Below are 22058 nucleotides of genomic sequence, written 5' to 3' on the forward strand. Positions count from 1 at the left end.
TGGCAGAGGGGAACAGGAGTAGCTGTAAGGGGCACAGTTCAATGTAATGTATCTGCTCATGTGGAGATGCATCCAGCATGGCTCTGTATTACCTGTTAACCTCTGCTGCTAGGAGAAGGGGTATGGTGGAGGCTCTCATGCTGCCCTGTGCCTCGGCTGCCCCTCCTGCTCATTCCCAGCAGCACTCCACCCACCATCTCTGTTTAGAGAAAGTCTTTGGTTTTGCAAATCCAAGCGCCTCAGGAAACTGAGCAGCAGTTTAGAAACAAAATCTCGTTAAAGTGACCATCGACTGCCAAAGCCACGTAGGAAGAGAGATGCCATCTGGTAGTTAGATGACCAACTGCCAGCCCCACCTGCACCATGCCTGTTTATGATCACGGAGTTACCATCCTGCATCTATGCAGCATGCTTTACTGCAGCACCAGTTCACACCACTGAGCTCGTGCAGAGAGTATTTCCGAATGTGCCGACATGACTCGATGCCGCAGGAAGCAGCGAAGCGCGGAAGCACCCAAAAAGCTGCTCTTCTTCCGCAGCGCCTCCAGCACGACGGTGACACCCCATAAGGCCTTCCGGGCCAGGCGGCCCTATGGGCCAGGGCCAGGGCCAGGGCAGGCCCCCCAGTCACGGCTACACCCCCCGCTGCTCCGCCCAAGCGCGCAGGCGCGAAGCCCGCGGGTGCTCATCGCTTCCGGTGGGGCCCTCGGCCCGGCACGGGAGAGCGGTTTCCTTCGGAGCCGCCCGGTGTACCCCGCCTCAGGGGCGGTATGGAGAAGCTCAGGCGGGTGCTGACCGGGCAGGACGATGAGGAGCAGGGACTGACGGCGCAGGTACTGACTGGCGAGGACCCGCTCTTCTTCCCCCTTTCCGTTCCGGAGGCTTGGAGGCCGCAGAGCTACGGGGAGCTCAGGGGGCTGAGCGGGGCCGTGGCAGGCGGCCGCTGAAGTCTCCCTGCCCAGGGCCCTACCCGTGTACGGGGCCTCCGGCATCGCCGTGTTCCCCGCACTTCCCCTCCCCGGCAGGCACAGGCACCTCACACATACACACACACACACACACACACACACACACGTTATCACCGCCGTCCCTGGGTGCCGGCCTGCATGCCCGTCGCTGTCAGCGGGAGAGACGGGGAGGCGACGGGAAGACAGTTTGCTGCCTGCTCCGAAGGATGAAATGTGGGCACCAGGCCCTGAGTTCTGGCAAGTTCTGGGAGAGTGGGAAAGTTATTTGGTGTGTTGGTGGTTTGGGATCCTTTGGGTTTTATTTTTCACGTCCTGCTTCGGGATAGCAGAGTGTCTGGTGGATACTCTTCTTCCTACGTGGCCTTGGTACTGTATGATCAGTTTAACAATAGGTTTTCTTTCTGTATTGTTTCTCGGTTTCCTTAGGCCCTTGAATTTGCAAAAGCAAAGAAAGACTTTCCCTAGACAGCATATTTTGTTGAAGTTCCTTTTTCCCCCATACTCCTCAAGTACAGTTTAACTTTTCCATTCCCTCTGCATTGTCTTCCTCACTGTGTTTCTTTGTTTTTTAACTGGGTTTAAATACTATACATCCTGACACTTAACTTCTGTGTTGAATCACAACTGAGTGTACTTGTAGGGAACAATTTGTACCATCAGCACCCTTTTAATTGGTGTGGGTGCAGGTCGAACTGCCCCACATCAAGGAACATCTTGGTACTGCGTGCTAGGGGATACCGGAGCATGGTGGAGGAAGCTGGAACACAGAACAGCCTGTGTCTGTGCAGCAGCGAATAAGCCTCGGTGAACCAGCACAGCTTCAGTATAGTTGGTGTCTGTGTTATAATATTAGTTCCAGTGGCTCAATACTGACATGCATCACTTGTCTTTGGACTGAGTTGCTGTTGATCTTCAAGGTTTGTGAACTCGAACTCTTTGCCACAGTAAAGCAGCTAAATTGCATCCTCACCTGACTGATTCTGGAAGCTGTGTGGCTGTGTTTGCACCCTTTCACACCAGAACTGGCTGCCAGTGTCTGGGAGGGATACTTTGCCTTCTGATTTTATATCAAGATTATCAAAGCAATACTTGTATTTCTGTTAGTTAAATTCCAAGAGAATTAATTAATCTGCCACCCCCAGGCACATTTCACATGAGACACGTGATACTGACATAGTTCTCCTTCACTTGACACTGTGATGTTTGTTTTAAGGCAGCAATCAATAGATAAATGGCCAAGTATTTAATCCTTTTATAATTTGACGTGTCTATCCTAAAAAGGAGGGAACTAAGCTAAGAATGTGTTATTTGTTAAATGCCAGCAAAAAAGTGTGTGCACCTATGCAGAGGTTACTTTCTAAGAGGTAAAGTTGTGAAAGAAAATTTAAGGTTATGCATTTTGTATGTAAATTCTTCAGCTGTTTTAGATGACCTTTCTGGAACTGGGTCATGTGTTTGGATAAACACAAGGGCCCTCTCTTTGGAATAGCTGACAGTTGTGTAATAGGCATCATACGGTTCCTGTTCATAGGTATTTCTGCATTCTTCTTGACTTTTGCAGAACCGTTACCATGAAGTCTGTAGTAATTCCTGTTAAGTAAAGTAGAGGTATATAGTGGGACAACTGTGTGATGATTCAATGAAATCTTTCTGTACTTTCTAATCTCCTCAGATGACCAACTGTTGCTTCTTGCTGCAGTTAGATCAGTTATTCTGTTTTGTTGAGGGTTTTTTTTTTAAAGGAATTTGTTACTAAAAAATCAGGAATAGATTGTAAATGTACGCATGTAATGATGTTGTCAGAGCAACATTATGTGGTTTAGTTTTATCTACACCAAACAAAAATAAAATCAGTCCGTTTGATGCATTGGCACATTTCATGCTGTAGTTTCATGATAGTTGTCAATTGACAACTGCTTAAAGCATTTAACACGATTTTAGCAAGGAGGAATAGACCAGATAATTACATTTCTTACATTTTACTCTGAAGTTTTGATAGAAATACATGTAAGGAAGCCTGTTAGGAAAAAAATGAAAATGTAAATATCTTTTGAAATATTGCTTAGGAGCTCAGTTCTGCAAATGCACTTAACATTTCTGTCAAATTCAGTTTTCTTCACTAACTGCATATTCTTAAATTTACTATCAAGAAAAGATGCAGTTGTGAACTTCTAGAATCTTTCTCAAAACCCATAAAAGAAAGTGTTTCTGTTTTTCTTTTTTGTTTGCCCACATGAAAAACTTTTATAAAATCATTAATAATGGGGGGAGGGGGGAAACTAGGTGGATGTTCAAAGCCACCAGAAATGTTCTTGATCAAAGGCAGCCTTACAGATTAACATTCATACGATTTCTTGTATGTCCATAGCAAGCTATTCAGTAAAGGCACTGTTCTCTGTCACTTGCAACACGTGTATTGGACTATTACAGGCCTGTTCCTTGTATTTCAGAAAGTCTGCCTACCAGATTCCAGTTTCCACTTAAGATTTTCTCTTGATTTCTGGATGTCTTGGTCATTTCTGTGATGTAATATTTCTTTGGGATATCCTGTGATTAGAAAGTCTTTGCTTCTTGCCTTGGAGTTTGGCATTAAAAGCTTAGCTGCAGAAAACTAAGGAGTTTTGTTTGTTTTTTTTTATTGCTTGGAAGCAAGCTGATAAGCAGTATAGGAAGAAGGGTATGTTTTACAGGAGCTCCCTTGCTGCCACTACTGCACAGTTCTCATCACTGATCTTTCCCCAGATACGGAATTTGCATGGCAATTTTTTCACTCTTCTAAGTAAAAACTTCTGCTAATGCAAATATCAAATATATTAATGCATTTTCCATCTGAAACCTAGGACTCACTGTATGGTTTATGTCAGACAATAAAAAAATTTCCTAATCACCCTTATGTTGTTTCCTGCTTTTGTTGCATAAGCTGCTTAGACTTCTGAAGTTTTTCTCAGGATTCTGGTTTATAGTCTCAGTATAAAGTGTAACTAGGCTGTTACTTCAGGGTGTCACACAGCCCCTCTTATAGAAATAACTGCTCCTGCAGCACATGTGGCAGAATAGGCAAGTGCTGTGTCAGGGACTCAGCTTTTACAGGTTGTACCCTGGCACTGAAGTACAAGCTGAAGTCTGTGGTTTAAGTAGTTGAACTATGTGTCTGTCACTCAGCTTCTGCAACAAGATGTTTCACTACAGGGTGAAACACAGCTCCGAAGAGTAACCAGTTCCACTGCTTCCAAGAAACCTAAAAAGTACGAGGTATCGGGGACTAAGAAAATGCATTACCAGATCTCCAGGGTCAGGATTTCAAACATTTCATTATGATAATATAAAGGGTGATGTCATCAGAGATGGTTGGAGAATCAGCCTTCATTTTAATGCCAATAAGTTTATTTAGTTTTATTATTGCAAAGAATGTTGTGCTGTGGTGCTCTGGCAGTCCTCATTCCACAGCTTATCTTCCTGCAGTTCATGTGCATGTATCATCAATCTAAGTTTTTAGGAATTAAATCCATAAAATGTATTAAACTAATTTTAAAATAATGTTCTGAATCTTGTGGCATTTTTTGTTCCAAGCATTTGTGTGGTTCCCTTATTTATACTGTTGGTATTTTTTCCACTTAATCACTGTTAGGGATGTACATGAAGATAAAGCTATTTTCAAATTTATATGCAGAATGAAATTTATCCATAGTTACTTCAGGAACACCATCAGATATTAAGGCTAGAAGTAGAATAGCAATAAATGGTAGCAACATGTCTGATACAGCTGAAGAAATTACTTGCCTTAATCTTCTTACTGTTTTCTAGGCAATCTGAAATGTGTGTACTGGGTATACTTAACAGTATTGCTCATTCCACATTTCATTTCTGAGCAGGGATGGAAAAGAGTGTTACTCTTCTTTTTTCTTTTTTTTTTTGGTATGTGCGTGGTTAGTTGTATGAAGAGGTGAAGCTAAAAGCGTGATTCAAATGGGTCCCTTCCCTAGGTATGTCCTACCAGCTCTTCCTGGAGTTCTTGCATGTATAGGCATTCAGGAATATGGCTATCAAATATGATTTAAAATGCTAAACTGTCTTTCAGTTACTGTTCTTGTCTGTTTCTTTAATGCATACATAAGGATAAAGAGTTGGACCTCACCAGGTAAGCTGCATCTTCTGACCTACAGGAAGTTTTGTCTTAACAGCTGAACACAGAGAAGGGGAAACAGAATTCAGAATTTAGCTCTGTGTCTGCTCAGACAGCATGCAATTGTAAAATATTATTTTTCATATCCTGATGCTGCTTCTTAAGTATATATTCAAAGTATTCAAATTGATTAATGTTAGTATTTTTTTATCAGTAGAAAGTAGCCAAGCTATTCCTTGTTGACATAAATTCAGATACTGATTTGTCACAGTGCATAGATGTGTGCTTGAATGTGGCCCTTTTTTACTATACTAGGTATCGATTCTTCCTTTGTACAGATGCGACATCATTCTAAGCAGTAACCAGATTTCATTCATTCACTTACTACTACAGCCTGAAAGAGAAATTTCTCAAGGGAACATGAGAAACATCAAGCTTGGTTGGGGAAGCCCTAAATTGTGTATTTGGTTAATAACACTTGTTTGAAAATATCTGTAGACTAGATAACAAGTTTGCTTGTGTCATCTGAGCAAATAGAAAGGTTAGCTTTTTAAAGGCATCTTCTGTAAGCTAAAGCAACACTTCAGTTAATAGACCAGTTTAGAATAGGAAGTATATTTAATTGTAGTGACCTGGAGTAAGCTGAGTACATTGTCATTGCAGCATGGGTGAAGATGAGCTGAGCATATCTAACATGTCACTTCTGCTGAAAGGGGCTGTTCTGCCAGCTATGTAGCCCTGCATCTCTCCTTACATTAGCCCCACTGCTTTTCTGACATCTTGCAGAGCTAGTTTGGCTCATTAGTCTAGCAAAGGATTAAGTCATCAGAATAGAAGGAACACTATTCTCTTTCCACTTCATGAGTTGTGTCAGCTAGCTCAGCTCATTCGGAAGTGTTACAGATTCTGGAGTCACACTGGAGAAGCAGGAAGTAAAATAATCCCTTTCATCAAGTTAACTGTCTGATGATTCAAGCTGTGTTAATCTGCCTACACCTTCACCCTCTAAGGAACAGTAATTGGAGTGGAATCATAATGCCTGTAGTAGATACTTGTACTAGTGTGTACAATGGATTCTGTCTAGTAACAGAAAAAAGTAGTAATGTCTATAGAAACATACAGTGCTGTACAAATAGATGCATTCTTCTGCAAATTGCTAGAAGGTCCCGTTATTCTTCTGCTTTGGTACAGTTGTGATCATTTTCAGTTGTAATTGTACGGTGAAAAGAAGGTCTGTTGGAAAGTGGAGCAGTATTGCTTCAGTGCCAGGGTATACCTTCACAGGTTTAGTCTTGGTTGGTTGGTTTGTAAATATGTTTCCAGAGTGCTAATAGAATTTTTTTTACGTAAATAATTAATATGCAGGCATCTATAAAGCAAGGCAGAATAATTGTTTCTGGCTAAAAAAAAAATAAAATAATTGTTTGAAATTAAGGACTTCAATAGTAAATTAAAAAATGTCTTTTAGATTGTTCAGAACTGGGTTTGTAATATCCTTTTTTTTTTTTTTTTCCCCTCTCCTCCTGTTAAGGTCCTTGATGCCTCAACACTCAGCACTGGTACTCGAATCAGATGGTTTGCCATATGTTTTGTTGCTGGCATCGTGTGTTCTTTTCTTGTAAGTAAGAGGTTTTTTCCTTGCACTTTATTACTGTTCTGCAGTGGAAGTTCATTCATATTCATACTTTTATGTGATTCCTATATCCTAAATTTTGTATCTATAAATTTAAATGGACATTAAATGTATAATTAGCATGTAGTGGCTGTTCTGTAAATTATTATTTTGACCATCTTTCTTCCATTCACAGCAGAGAGCATTCTTACTGTGGTCTGATAAAATTTCTTACTAAAAGGTTTGAATGCTGACAAAATATGCTGTTCTTTTAGTTAAGATTTGTGAGTGGCATACTACGGAAGTTGTCCATTGTGTGCCAATCTTATTTTTATTCTCTCCATTAAATGGGAGAAGAAGGGGAAAGCTTAAAAGGTTTTTAAAGTCTGAAGAAACCACAAGTGTAACCTGTCACACTCACAAATCAATAGGTGATGACTGTGGTAGCATGTTGACACTTGAAAAACCTGCTGCACTCCTTTTGATCTTTACAGTCAGGAAATCATTTGTCCATTCTTGAACTTGCTGTCTTGGCAGGAGCCTTAAGCCTGCAGTTGAGAGTTGAGATATATTAATTGATTTGGTCTATCAGAAGCTGACACAGGTAACTTGCAGTACAAAACAGTTAAACGGTTCTTCATCTGCATCTAAGAGTACCAGGAGCAGATGAAGTAACACTGGGGAAGTAGGCAGACTGCTGGGTTTGTTGTTTTGGGGGGTTTTTTGGGGGGGAGGGGTGGTTGGGTTTTTTGTTTTGTTTTTCAGTATGAAGTAGAATGTTGGTTCCTCTCAAAGCGTGGCTTTTGATGTAGGCCTGCCAGCAGTCTTTGGCTAATGTGCGTGACTGACATTTGCAGGTTTTGTGGAGGCGCTCAGGCAGATTGTTTTGACTTGTAATGTGTTTTGGTAATGGGATGGAGAAACTTGTCCAGTTTGCATTAGTTTCTGGGTTTGCCATTATTCAAATGCTCTTCCATTTACCATGAAAAGTTTTCAAATCAAGGATACTTAAGTAGTGACAAGAAGAAGCAATTGTGTAGGAGCAGTCTCGATTGAGGCACCCAGTTAGAGATAGCCACTTACTGGATTCTCCTGCAGCTGGAAGGTTCTGATTCTTCATCAGAATTTTTGGTTTGTTAGGCTTTCTGAGACCCAGAGGTAACCCAGGACAATTTCTGGTCTTACCTATGAGAGTTCTTACTTATGAGAGGTCTTATTTAAATGACAGCTCAATAAAGAAACTGTAGACTGGTATTCTTCATATTGATATCTATGCTAAGTACAGTGACACAGACTGGCCAGGAGTAAGCTCTAGGAAGGGAGCTCAAAGTTGGGTTAAAAGATCCCCTTTTTTAAGGTAACTTAAGCATTATTTGGTTGACTCCTTCCCCCTCACTTTTTTTCTCAAGTTGTATTTAACCAGTGTAATCACAAATTTTAGTACATGCTGTGTCTGTGCTTTAGCACCAATTTTTGGATAGTTAAGGTCACTCTTTTTACTGCTATTCTTTCAAAGTTTAATCTTTGTGCCTATTCAACATCACATCATGTGAAACTATGAAACCACAGATAAAAGGCTTTAGGATCTTGGTTTCCTCCAGTTTCCTTGAGTCATTCAGAGCTTGATAGGAGTCAAAACTCTGAATAGTGTGCTTGTGGACCTCGTGTTTTGGGGAGTTCAGAGACAGCTCCCTAGCTAAGCTTTGTCACATGAAAATGAGAGCTGGAAACTCCACCTTTCTCTGGTTCAGATTATGCATCTTTTAGTGTATTTATTATGTTCTGGGGTGACCAAAATTGCAGGTGGTATTTTTTCTTTTTTCTTTGCAAAGTGCCCATAGGCTTTCCTTGTAGAATATAATTGCACTGGGTTTTTTTGCAGTTTTTCATGGTTGCTTGTACCATGGTTGCTTGTCTGTGTGAACAGACACCACAGATTCCCACTGAAATTGCAATTCGGTACAATATAGTTCTCCCGGATCATCATAGGGACTGCAATTAGCAGAAGGCTTCGGAATTTTCTGTGCTTTATAGAAATAAGATGTCTGCAGGTAAGAGTTCTAAAAGCCTCAGTGTGAATCTAGACTGTGAGTCCAGGTTGTTGATTGGAAAAGAAACATGGTGGATATAGCATGGTTTTATGATACTTTATCCTTTGTGTGCGGAGCTGTATGATGTATAGTTGGGCATTGTAACAAAAATGAATGTGCCATAAATATAAGCAGTACAAATAAATGTTAAAAACAATATAAATAAACATTGCCTAGTTGTAAAAAACATTGTGAAATATAGTAAACCAGCACATTGTTTTGCCACTAGGTGTCAACAGAAGTATGCTAAATATTGACTGTTATGAATCTGAGAACAGCACAGTCCACTGGTATATGTAAGAATGACTCTTAATAGTCTGAAAATATATTTATAGACTATAAAATCTAAATAAATTGATTTAACTGTTTGCAAACATACAAATATCTTTTCTAGGGAACAGCATTGCTATGGCTCCCAAAGGGGATCAAACTTTTTGCTGTGTTTTACACCCTGGGAAACATTGCTGCATTAGCCAGGTACGATTTCTTAATTATTCTTATTAGAAAAGTACCCTCCTTTTCATCTAAGCTTCCATTTGCTTTCACTCTAAAATGGTGTCTGTTGGCTATGAACAAGATTGTTTTCATATTGAAATGTTAATAACAAAATCTTGTTTATCTTACTGTTTTAAGATAATCATAATTAGTGATTATCAGGTATACTGATATGCTGGCTGAATGTACATGTTATAGTGAAGTCCTTCTGCCAGGTACAGAGGTACCTCAGTTTCAGGGGCAGACTGCTAGTCTGCCTGCTGCCTGAATGCTTTATTAGTGGAAGGACCTTTTTGCTTTTAACAGAGAGATCATCCTGGTTTTAGGAAAACTCATTGAAGGTGGAAATGTTCAGGTAATCCTCATTTTGACTGTAAGGCCTGGCACAATCCAAAAATCATTTGCAGTGTATTTTTAAACTCTGTGGTTGGATCTGTGCAGTGTATCCCACAGAAGTTAGTCTTAAAAAGTTTGCAAAAGGGAGCTCCTAGGATCTAAAACTCTTCTTTCACTGTTTGAAAAACATGTAAGAAACAACTTAATGTCAATAAAGCATTTTCAGTTTCTGTTTGAACTTCTCTTACTGTTACAGCATAGTTGAAGCATAGTCATGGGACTCAAAATGGATGGAGTCTGGTTCTTGACTTTCATGGACTGTTATTTCAGTCAAGTCAGTTTCTTGAGTCAGAGCATTGTGAATCTTTTAAAAATCAGGCAACGTGACATTAGTATTTGAGAAATGTGATGGTGTACTGGTTTTCCTCAACAAATGTTTTGGGGGACAAAAATGTTTCTACTGGTGTTGAGTCTCATTTGTATAAATATTCCATCTCATACTAAAACAAGACACTAGCTAAGTAATTTCTTATCCTAGTTCTTCAGGTTTGTTTGTGCTTTTTTGGTCTTAATTTAATTTTGTGGCCAGCGGACAAGATTAAAAAATACTGAGTAAAAGTTCATTTGGACTGCAGTGAATTTAGGGCTTTTTTTCTATTGAGAGAACTTTTTCCATTTAACATGGACTTTTGAAGTCTCTATCTACACAAGTTCAAGAAGTAAAAAAAAAAGAGTGAAGAGAAGGTGATACCTGCATGAAGTTGCTGTTCGGGAGAATCTGGGTGTAGAAGATCATGGGTTTCAGCTTGGGAAATTTTTTGATTTTCTATGAAGAGTGTTTTGTATTTTTGTATTTTCTACAAACAATGGCTTCAGTGACAGGGAAAGAAGAGACTCATCTCGGAATATTTGAAGCCGAATAATTCTTGTTATGGTTGTGAATTATTAGTTCACGTTGCATTTCTTTGCATGAGCAGGTACAGCATACTGTTGCTGATGGTTTTTATTCTCCAAGTTAACTGCAGAGTAGAAGAAAGCAGGTGGACTTAATACAAACTACTGAACCTTTCTTTTCTTGGTTTGTGCTCAGTGGATTTGGGCAGAGTTAGAACTTCCATGTGATCTTGATTGTAGCTACTTGCATACTGCCTGGGTAAGAAGTTTATTGTTGAACAGAAATCTCCTACAGAAGTTCAGTCTTTGTATTCATTGTGTTCTTTTGACAAGTCAGTTCTTAAAGCAGCCTCAATATGAGATTCTCTAGCCTTCACTTGACAGTCATCTGCTATAACTGGTAATGATTTGGAAAGAATTTCATTACCTAGGGTAACTCTATCCATAAGCTGTTTCCAGGACAAAATTCATGCAATATTTTACCTTTCATTCTAGTGGATCTGGTTCTAAATATCGAAATGCCTTTTTAAAACCTTTGTAGTTATCTGACTGTTAGAAAAATCATCACTTCTTGTCTCTTTATTTGGAAGTATTTACCGTTTGTTTTGGTTTTCCCCTCCCATTAGTACGTGTTTCCTGATGGGGCCACTGAAGCAATTGAAAACAATGTTTGATCCCAAGAGATTAATAGCTACAATTGTGATGCTGGTAAATATACTATCTTTATTTCCTTTTGCTAAAAAGTTTTCCTTTGGCCTCAAAGCTAAATCTGGGGTTTTACTAAAGGGAGGTGATTTCTCAGTTCACTTTTTCTTCATGAGTGAAGAGTAGTAATAGTTGAGCTAATCAGCTCTGTGTATCATACAGATTATCTGACTCCTTTCTATAAGCTTGTAGTTTTGTTGCTTATTTGGAACAAAATGTTATTTACTAAATATTTCTTACTAATGCTAACATTAGGTTGATTACTTGTAATTTATTTTCTAAAACAGTATCTTTGAGAATAAGGCTAGAGAGGGACTTTTCCACTACCGTGACAAGTCAGTGGTCCCTAAGTCCAGCTTGACAGTTGTTTGTTGGCTGCAGCTTTGTTTCTGTGGCTTAGTGGTTCAGCACTAAGAGAAAATTAATTTTTCTCCCCAAAGTCCAGGAAGCCACATGTTCACCTTCATGGTTTTCTGTTGTGAGGTCCTTGGCTTCTTTACTACGACCATCATTCCTCCTTCCATGAGGATGGAGAAAACAACTCCATCCACAATCACAGAATCCCTATTCCAGAACTCTAGGTAGTTAAAAAAACAAGTTCCTGCCCTTGCTGCTTCTCTGTTTTGTACTTAAGTTTCTATTGTTCCTCCTGATTTGTTTCAGCTTTTATTTTCGAAACATAGTTGGCTGTCCTATTCTCCCTATCCTGTAACTTTCTTTTCTAGTTGATTATAGCTGATGTGGATAAGAAACTGTTCATGAATTCTTTCTGGATGGCTGTCGTATGGGCTGTATATTCTTTCTCACACACCCCTGTGTGAAAAAAACAGAACTTGTAATCTCATTTGAGCACCTTACGTTTCTTGTAGAAGTGATTTGATCCCTGCTTGGGCTCTGAGCTTTGTTAAAGAAGTGACTTTTTGCCATCTCTTCCAAATCATACAGAGTTAAGAGTCCTAGGGAAGTTATGTTTCATAGGTCTATGGTAAAAATGTCCAAGAACACCTCCAATTATCTAGAGTCTGTGCTGAGCATGAATTCTCCAACACTTCACAGCTGAGGGTTTTTTTCTGGTCAAGCTGATGGCCTAAGCCAGACAGTAAAACAGCCAGCACAAAAATTATTTGCTCTGGTGGTCCTGTCATCTGCTGTGCTCAGACATAGTTAAGAAAGTAACAAAAACAAGTAAGTAACCTGCTTTGAAGGCTGTAGGAACAAGTTGCATCAGGTAAATGGAGAGACAACAGAGTAGTAAAAACATCACAGACCTACCTTCCTGTGCAGAGAAGCTATCAGCAAGGTTAGGAAAAAACAGAATTAAATGTTTCTTTTAATAGCGAACAGGAACATTGGATGTGAGTTAAGCCGTTCGGATGGAAAATTTCAGTAATAGAGAAGAACTGGAAAACTCCTAAAGTTTAGGAAACTATCCTAACACAAAGTTAGTTGCAGGCAACTCAGGAGTCACAAATCTGTTTGGAAAATTTCAAGAGAGATTGCTATTTTTATCTCTTACAATAAAAGACCAACAGATTTTTTTTTTAGTGAAAATTAATTGAGAGTTTCATTCTGTTTTCTACTGTGTGATGACAAATGGAGGGAATTCAGTGAGATTTAGTGGAAAAGTTAAAAGTGATGATTGAGCTCACACAAATAGCGTGATTAATTTGGCATAGTAAACCATATCATTGTAATGTTTCATCAGAGGTGTATAAGAAGATTGAATATAGCTTCATGTGAGCTTTTTCACTGTGTCTGAGGCAGCTGCTCCCTGGTGGGCTCTTCATTAGTGTCAGAAGATGAAAAAAACACTGGCAGAAGCAGCAGAGCCTGTGTTTGCCAAATACTGTAATTGTGAATGGCTGTTTTTAATAATGGCTTGTTCATAGTGATGCACATAAGTTTCTTGTCACATGTTGATGTTATGAATACTAGATCCAAAATGATACTGTGTACTGAAATAATAGAATAGCTGTTCCCAGACTACTTGGTTGCTTTCAGTAAAGCCTTATAATCTAAGCCCACCTCTTAATAGAGCTAACACATAAGTCTACACAGACCTGGTTATAGTTCTTCTGGTTGTTGAAGTCAATTCCTGCCTCCTCTTCCTTCTAAAACTTGCCTCATTCCCTCTAGCCAGGGAGCACAGCATACTGTGCTTTGGAAAACACCACTTTACATGGAGTTCAACATACAATCACTGTGTGACAGCCTTTGGCTTTAATCGTTTCATGAGTCAACTTTGAAAATGCTGATTACCCACTGAAAACGTGCATAGTTACTGTATCTGCTTTATTGTGTATTTGAGTATTCATTCTGTTTTCTCTCTCATCTCTCCTCAGCTTTGCCTAATACTGACCCTGTGTGCTGTATTCTGGGTAAGTTAGAGTACTTTGTTCCTCTAAAGAGCAATGTAGCTTGCTTAGTTTACTAATTGTGTTATGGCTTTAACATATAGTTTAGTTGTAGAGGAAAGATGAGCTTGTATATGTGTGTTACTTCTATTTTCAGCTGTAGTTGAATTTAGGTGGAGTGATAAGCCTGTTGACTACAAAGCAGATGCACCCTTCCACCCACATGTGGTGAAGCTGAGAATACAAAATCTAGAGCATCAGGTTCAGTCCACAGACCTCTGGAATAAGAACTAGGAAAAGCAAGTTAAAATATACTTTTGTCTTAGTGCTTAGTGATGAGAATATCAGAGAGCATTTAGTGGTCTTTGGGAACCATGGGTACAGAATATTAAACTGATAAAGACAAAGGAAGAGAGACAGAAGAAATACCTTCAGGCATCTTGATGGAAAAACTGGCTGTAGTTACATGCCACAGAAGTAAAAATGTAGCTGAAGTGAACTTCCCTATTTGCAGAAGAACAGTATCATGAATTAACATGAAAATGTTAAGTGTTGATGCTGCTAAGTGTTTTCCAAGCTAGAGAAGATTCTCGTACTATGATGCTAATGGAGTAATGGATAAAATGAATAGAAGGTTGTTAGAGTGGAAAGGACTAGCAAATTAAGTTAGACAAGGAAATTTAGGCATTGTCGGTTAATTACACTTTTTGACTGAACAGACTTTTCCAGTTGTTCACAATATAGACTGATATAAAATGAACTAACCTGCAATACTTGTTTTATTTTTACTTAGTGGAACAAAAAAGGTTTGGCAATGTTATTCTGCATATTGCAGTTCTTGGCAATGACCTGGTAAGATTCTTAACATTAATTTTAATTTCTTTTCCCTGCCCCTACACCCGCATGGTTATAAACCTATATATATCCATTTTGCATAACATAAGTGTGCCCAAATGCTGGCCTCAATCTGTTTTTCTAAGCTAGGTTGTATAAGCAAAATCAATATGCAATCATCTTGCAAAAATGGTATTTTTAAATATATTCTGCAATGTGTGAGCTTATTTGAAGCATTATAAAAGGAATATATATGCAAAAAAATTCTCATGCCTTTTCTCTGTTGTGAAAGTAACTGTATATTAACATGCCCTGCTTCTGATGATCTGCCTCTTCTTAAAGTTCTAACTAATTCTTCATTTTGGAAGTAGAACAAACTAAATAACATTTCTATACGGTGTGTCCTGCCCCAAGAATATGAAGTGGCACTGAGTAGAGATTGGGTGGACATGACAGGGTAAATCAGCGCAGTACTATGATCACCACCCAGATGTGCTCAAGGAGTAGGCTTGGGAATGTGTGAGCACAGTTAGGTTAATGCTTGCAAGCTTGGCAGAAGTTTTTGAAGTTACTGCTTTCTCGATGGAGATACAAGTGAACATACTTGGTTTCCTTGTCGCAGGTGAATTATGTGGTACTAACTCTTACGCATTCCAAGATGACCACAGTTCTTGTTTGAACTTGCCCTCAATACACAGTGTCTGTACTGAACATGGATCTGAGGACAAATAAACGCTTGTTTAGGATAGGGACTGTTGGGCATCATGCTGGGCCCAGGTCAATGCTCGGTACTGGATAGAGGGAAGACCGCTAACTCAAACTACGTTCTACATGTTTACATGTCTACATTTTTCATGTTTACAGCTTTGCATTTGTGAGGTGTCTTAGAGCTTAATCAGGCTGGGCATGAGAACAAAACATTAGCTTGGAGGCTTGTAAGAAGCAGGTTTTAGAGCATAATGGAATTATCAGCTATTTGAGTGTCACAATTGCAGCATATATCTGTAGCTGTAATTATTTATATTACAGCATATATCTGTATTTAGAGTTATGTAAACAACACAATAAGATTTATATTTGCATAGTAATTTATATTGTCTTTTAATCTGGAAAAAGTTGTCTATCATCCTGAAGAATATTGTTTTCCCAGAATTCCCAGTCCTTTTGAATCTGGTCATAGTAAATCTGTTTTTGAAGTTTATGTACAATGGAAATTATAAACTATATTAAAAAAAAAAAAAAAAGGAAAAAGTAAACCAGGAAATCCTCTGCAGTACATTTAGTTCTTGTCCAAATGTGTCATCTTTTCTCAGGTAAGCATAAAATTGAGTGTATAGCCTTGTTTAAGGTTTTGTTACAACAGGTTGCTTTTATTGGTAGGGCAGGTTGGAACTAGATGATCTTTTAAGGTTCCTTCCAGCCCAAGCCTTTTTGTGATTCTATTAATGCTGCACTAAAGTGAAATAATTGTGTTATAGGAGAGGCTTGAATACGCTATCAAATACACTTTTTTCCTCTTTATTTTTTTTCTTCAGGTATAGTCTGTCGTATATTCCTTTTGCAAGGTAAGTCTGCATGATAAAGCTAGTGAGGGGGGGGAAAGTCCTTAAATTCAGCATATGAAAAAACATAACCTCCTCCCTTTCCTTTTTAGAAGATGACAAAGCTGAACTCAAAGTAATGCTTGATATAAGCTTTAAATACAAGCAAAGGGCACAGTAATTCTCTTTGTTAAATTTCATTCTAGCTTTCATCACTGAAATTAAATTGAGGCACTTTTTTCCCATATTCTCCAGTGATTTAAAAATACATTGATGCAATAGTGACTTTTCCAGTACTAAAATTAAAAGACAGCATATGGATCTGAGGTCTTAGTTAAAGCATACAAGCAAGCATAGTTTCAGATGTTAAGTCTACTGAATTCCTCCATCATCCTCAGGAGAAGCAAAGGCAACTCTGTTAATTTTCATTTTGGGAAGCTTCTCTGTCACTTTTTTAACTCTTGTGTGTACAAAAAGGGAATGAAAGCCCAATACACAGTGAAAAAACATGCAAGTAAACTAATGTAAGAATCTGTTTTTAATGTGATGTTTCACGTGAAATGCAGCTTGGTCTCTTGGCAGTGTGTTTGTAAAAAAAATTAAGTGCTTGCATGTCTGTATACTATTTGGTAAGGTTTTCTCTAGGAGAAGTGGGGGGTGGGAAAGAGCAAAGTATCATTTATCCCTTTCATCTTCCTGTAGTGTTTTTGTAAGTTTGCTGAAAAATCTGTACCACATATTGTTTTTTAAGCTTCAGTTGATCTAGGGAGGATTAAGTCATATATATATGTGTATATATATATACACACGGTTTTAAAGACAGTAGTTGATAATTACAATGGGTTGAACATGCTAACTGAACTCAGGCTTCAAATTGACATCTGGCTATTTCTGACATTTCAAGCTACCCCAGTCAAAAGTGATATTCTGAATTTTCAATAGTTCCTTTGGCCATATGACAGTCCCACTGGTCTTCTCTTCCCTATCAACATTGCTTGAAGTTCTGAGCAGAAAAACATTAGATTATACATATCACTTAATATCTTTGGTTTTATTTGTCTATTAGATTTTATGATCCAAAAAACTGAATTTTACACAGGCTACTTTTAGTAGTACAGTGATTTCTTCAGGGATTAAGTTACTTGCTTATGTGGAATGCTATCATAAATTTCTTGCATAGGCTGCCTTTCTTACGGAAATGGTGATCTAAACCATGTTAAGTGCCAGAGAACAATGTTATGTGGTTTGGTTCCAACAAAGTTACTATCACTTGATTTAACTCTGTTAATGGTTTACCCTTTACAGTTTACTTATTCATGAGTTGTTTCTTGCTGGCATGGCAAAAAAATCCCTAAACAAACAACAACAAAAACCATGCATACTGTGACTTAAGATGTCATGATAGTATTTGTCTTCATTTTTCAAATTTACTAACAGAGAATACAAATTCCACTCCTTAAGCTTGATACATTTTTGAGAAAATGAAAAATAAAGGAGTCTGGAGTGAATTATCTCAGTAGTTACAAAACTGTTTATTGTTGGTTAAAGAAGTGGACCCCTTCAGATCTTTCAAGTCTTAAGGCTGAGTCAGCTCTCTGCCCTGCATCGTTGGTACATGTATTTTAAACCCTCCAGTCTGTGTTTTGATTCTTCCTGCAAGATGATGGTCTAACTTCCCTGTGGCCTGTACTCAAAGCGCACCTGTGCTTTGCTGCTTGTCTGAATTTGGCACACTCCTCAGCCGTGCCCTTGCTGGTCAGCCTTTGCAAAATCAGGCTTTGACCTCTGTGAATCCCTCAGGTGTGCTGCAGAACGATTTTGAACACTGTCTGCATTTTAGCACGTGTCTGATTGCAAACAGTGTGGAAGGCTTAGACAGTATAGGCAGACCTGAGCTTCAGAGTGGGCTGTAGCTGGTGCTGTAGATGTACTTAACATAATGATGGTTGTAAAGATCCTGCATTTGATAAACTACTGATTTTTGTTTCTGTAATAGTTTTAATTTTAAACATGCAGTGATTGATATGTATATGAAAAGAAGAAATAACTGACTTTTTTTTCTTTTTAAAGGGATGCTGTGATTAAATGCTTCTCCTCCTGCCTAGCTTAAATTTAAAACAGAAACCACTGTCCACTTTAAAAGGCAACTTTTATTCCTCTGTGAGCTTTGCTCTGAAAACTACTTTCCTATTCATGAAATGCCCAGTAACAGTTTAGTATGTTCCTTGCCTTCTGCATTTGGGGGATTAAATAATTTTTACTGGAAAGAGTTTAAAAATAAACTGGGCAAACTGTTTGTGTTTACCCTGAAGCTTTTAGGGTCTTTTTTTTTTTTTTTTTTTTTTTTTTAACAGAATGGCACATTTTAAATACTTTGTGCAGCGCAGTCTTAAAGCTACCCTGCATCCAGTAACAGTTTATTCCCCAGCAGAGGCAAGCTGCTAAGATCCGGGCAGTATACATAAAGATTTCATTTGCAGTTCTGTCTAAAATTTGCAATCTGCCATTTATGTTTGTATACTGTTAATTGTGTGCTTTTCCAAAGACGGAGTTTTATAAATGTTGTAAAGACTTTGTAAGTTATAATTAACTGCTCCTTTGAAATGTCTGTACATGTGCCTTATGGAAAAAGCTGAATGAGAGTATGTGATAGGTCTGTTTTAAAGCTTGTTGGATTTTATTAAAAGCTATCTTCTAAATGATGGGTTTTTACTTTCATACCTGAATACTTTTTGCTAAAAGAACTTATCACTAATGTATAAATGAAATTTGTGAAATAAATTAGTTTTGAAGGTGGCTAAACTGTTTTTTATTTAGGAATCCGCTATAAAGGGCTGAAAATTTCAGCGTTACCACTGAATAAATATGAAAATATAAAATATAGGATATGTATATGACTGCATCCAAATTGATTATTAGATCTGTGGAAGCAATCCTTCCTGCTGGTGGCAGGGGACCCAGGCATTCTGGGCACTGCAGCAGGCTCCTGGGCCAGTTAGTGTACTGTGTGGTGGGGTGGGGGACAGCATCTCCAGCTTTGTCCATCACAGCCCTTGGGTGAGTTCTTGGTTCCTTTTTGTTTCCAGTTTGCATTGAGGATGAGCCAGTATGCATGTAGGTGGTGATGGATGTCATATTGCCACTGCCACAGACTACAGCTGGCACTGGGGAGATCAGCTGGTGCTTCAGGACCAGGCAGTTGTGGGCTCCAGCATCAGTGTTGCCTGTCACCCACCAGTTGTTTACACAATCACCTTCACTGTTGTGTTTAATTAGAATGGTATTAGTTACTCAGATACATATGTGCAATGGTAAATAACAAAGTTAACACTCATCAGTTAAGATTACGTGAACAGAACGGGTTCAAGAACTGAGGTCCAAAAGTTCCATGAGCTCATATACTTTTACATGCACTTAGGTCTGTTACATCGTATGCTTTGTTTTTTCTCTCCTTAACATTTAAGGATTGTTTGTTCATCTGCAGCCAGAGGGGACACTCTCTTGTTTTGTTGGTATCATTTGCTCATTCTCATCCTGTCTTTGTTTGCTTTGTGTAAATATTGCAAAACTTCACAGTTGGTTCATCTGCACTGTGTGGTACCCTTTTCTGGCAGTGTGAAACCAGATGGGGGGAGATCTACCCTTACGGATTGCATACATCCTACCCAAGTAAAATCTGTAGAAATAATATGCTGTAATCTTTTAGACTAAATTTTGGAGTGGTAGTAATCTTGAATTTGCAGGAAATATGTGTATAGTTGCCTCCTACTGCCCCATGTACCCTTTCCAGACCTTTATCATTGTTTAGGGTAGCTTAAAAGGTAGGAAATTGGTGTCTTCCTCCTTAAAAATCCCCCAAACAACAAACACGAGTGTTGAGCATTGTGCCTTTTTTCTCGATCACAGACGGCACTGAGGATAGGAAGAAGGATCTTTACACAGCTATGCTCTTCTTGTTCTCCAAATGGTTGCGCGTTTTGGAGCTCCATGTGGTGCAAGACTGCTGTAGGTACTCGTGTAGCGGACAGCGCTCCTGTCCGCTCTGCCTACCCTTGCTCACGGCCGCGCAAGCAGGCGTGGAGCTCACAATACCATTCACGTTTTGAAGATGGCGTGAAGGTGCTGCTTTACCGTGACACCAGAAGCCCGCCCTTTCACACTTGAGGACTCTGGGAGGGATTTAGAGCCCGCCGGCCTTGCCCGTCCCTTCGGGTCCGCTGTGGGCTGGGGGGGGATCGGCGGCACAGCACCGTTGGCCCGGCCGCTGGACGGGACTATCGCGGGGAGGCCGCCGTCCCGCCCGCCCACCGCCCGCCGGGGAAGGGTGTTCCCGGGGCGGGCGAAGGGTGGGAAGGGGGGCGGGTCATCGCGGGGAGAAAGGCAGCGGCTGTCAGCGCGCACGGATCCCGCGCTGTTGCCTCCGCCGCCGGCTGGGGCTCGTCGCCCCCCCTTCGCCATGGGGCTGCAGCCCCGGCGCGCTGCGGGGCCCTGCCCGCCGGCGGGGAGATGCGCCGCCTGGGCCCGCGGCGAGGAGCCGGAGGGAGCGCCCGGCCGCACCGCGTCTCTGCCGCCCATCCTGCCGGCGCCCACCGCTTCCCCCGTCGCTGCCCGGGCGCAGCCCAAGAAGCTGACGGCGGCGACGGCGGCCCCCAAGAAGGCAGCGCCCCGGCCCGCGGAGGAGAAGGCGGCGAGGAAGGCGCGGGGGGCGCCCCCGGAGCGGGCGGGCCCCCTCTCCAGCTCCTGGCCCTGCTCTTCCCTGCAGCGACAGCCGCCGCGGAGGCCGCCGGCCGAACGCGGCGTGCGCCCCCCGCCTGCCCCACCGCAGCCGCGGGGCCGCCCAGGTGCCCCGGGGCCGGGCAGCCGCTCTTGCGAGAGCCTCGGCGGGGCGCCGGGAGAGACGGCGCCGCGGTTCTCGCTGAGCCTGCCGCCGGAGGCCGTCCGGGTGCTGCAGCGCCGCAGCCTGGAGCGGCAGCGGGGGCAGTCCGGCCCCGGCCCCGGCGGCAGAGCTACCCCTACCCCTGCGCGGCGCGGCGCCCGGGCGGGCGGCGGGGACTTGCGCGCCCTGCTGAAGATATCGCTGCTCAACGAGAAGCACCGCTACGACGACGAGGAGTACGAGGAGGAGGAGGCGGCGGGGGCCGCGGTGGACGAGGGGCTGGTGCGGAAATGCACCGAGTGGCTGCGCGGCGTGGAGAGCGCGGCCGGGCGAGACCGCCCAGACAGGCTGGAGACGCTGCCGCACCTGAGCACTCTCTGAGCCCCCCGGGAGAGCGGCCCGCCGGGCGGCGGAGGCGGGGCCGCCATCCGGTGTCCGTAGCTGTTGTCTCCTTTGTGATGCCGGCGGCGACCCGGCGAGTGGCAGCGGGGCAACGGCCCGAAGCTGGTCCCCGGGGCGGCGCCGCCGCTCAGCTGAGGGACAAAGGAGAGGCGCCGGCCTCCGCCCGGCAGAGCCCGGGGGTCGGGAGGGAGAGGAGGTGGCTGTGGGCGTCGTCGGGTCCTTCCCCCCCCACCCCCAGCCCCCGTTCTGCCTTTCCCGCTGTGTTTTTTAAGACTTCTGACTACTTTGTAAGACGTGCGTAATGATTTTGTATATTTGTACATAAAAGTTCATTTTTATTTATTAGAATAAATGACTCCTGTGTTGCAGTAGCCTTGGCAGCCTCGCCTTGGGCTATTCCTGGGGGCGCATTCGCTGTCAAGGTGTCCCCACGACCCAGGTGACAGGCTGGTAAACGTGCGTTAGCGGGTGCAGGTGCCCCTTCGCCATGGGTGTCCGTACAGGCACCGCCGACTCGGCTCCAACACGGCGCGGCGGCGGTCGGCATGGCCAACAGCGAAGTTAGCTGGGCCCTGCCGAAACGGTGGCGGCGGTGGCCGGGAGCAGACCTCGGCGGGAGCCCCTGACAAAAGGCAGCTGGTCAGGGCCTGCTCCGGTGAGCGAGAGGGGAGGGATTGGGTCTGTGCAGGCTGCGGGGTTTCAGCCCCCTCCCAGGCAGTGATTCAGGAGCATCCGACCTTCCGAGCTGCTGTCGATGTAAAAAGAAAGGAGGGAGAGGGGAGCGGTCTCATCCTTTGTCAGCTGGTCCCGGCCTTCCAGCTGTGGCAG

General features: G+C 41.9%; 2 protein-coding genes across 2 annotated transcripts; both read left to right on the plus strand.

Annotated features, from left to right (window-relative positions):
• The first annotated feature begins 595 nt into the window (after nt 1-595).
• SFT2D1 (SFT2 domain containing 1) lies at nt 596-18748 on the plus strand. The gene is made up of 8 exons (XM_065680430.1): nt 596-833; nt 6623-6709; nt 9188-9270; nt 11145-11226; nt 13566-13601; nt 14371-14429; nt 15947-15976; nt 18023-18748. The coding sequence occupies exons 1-8, from the start codon at nt 771-773 to the stop codon at nt 18060-18062; spliced, it is 480 nt and encodes a 159-aa protein (XP_065536502.1). The 5' UTR covers nt 596-770; the 3' UTR covers nt 18063-18748.
• Nucleotides 18749-20294: 1546 nt separating this feature from the next.
• PRR18 (proline rich 18) lies at nt 20295-21297 on the plus strand. The gene has a single exon (XM_065680429.1). It carries the CDS (start codon nt 20409-20411, stop codon nt 21207-21209), a length of 801 nt encoding a protein of 266 aa, XP_065536501.1. The 5' UTR covers nt 20295-20408; the 3' UTR covers nt 21210-21297.
• The last annotated feature ends 761 nt before the right edge of the window (nt 21298-22058 follow it).

The sequence above is a fragment of the Lathamus discolor genome, chromosome 5 (assembly GCF_037157495.1).
Source record: "Lathamus discolor isolate bLatDis1 chromosome 5, bLatDis1.hap1, whole genome shotgun sequence".
NCBI lineage: Eukaryota > Metazoa > Chordata > Aves > Psittaciformes > Psittacidae > Lathamus > Lathamus discolor.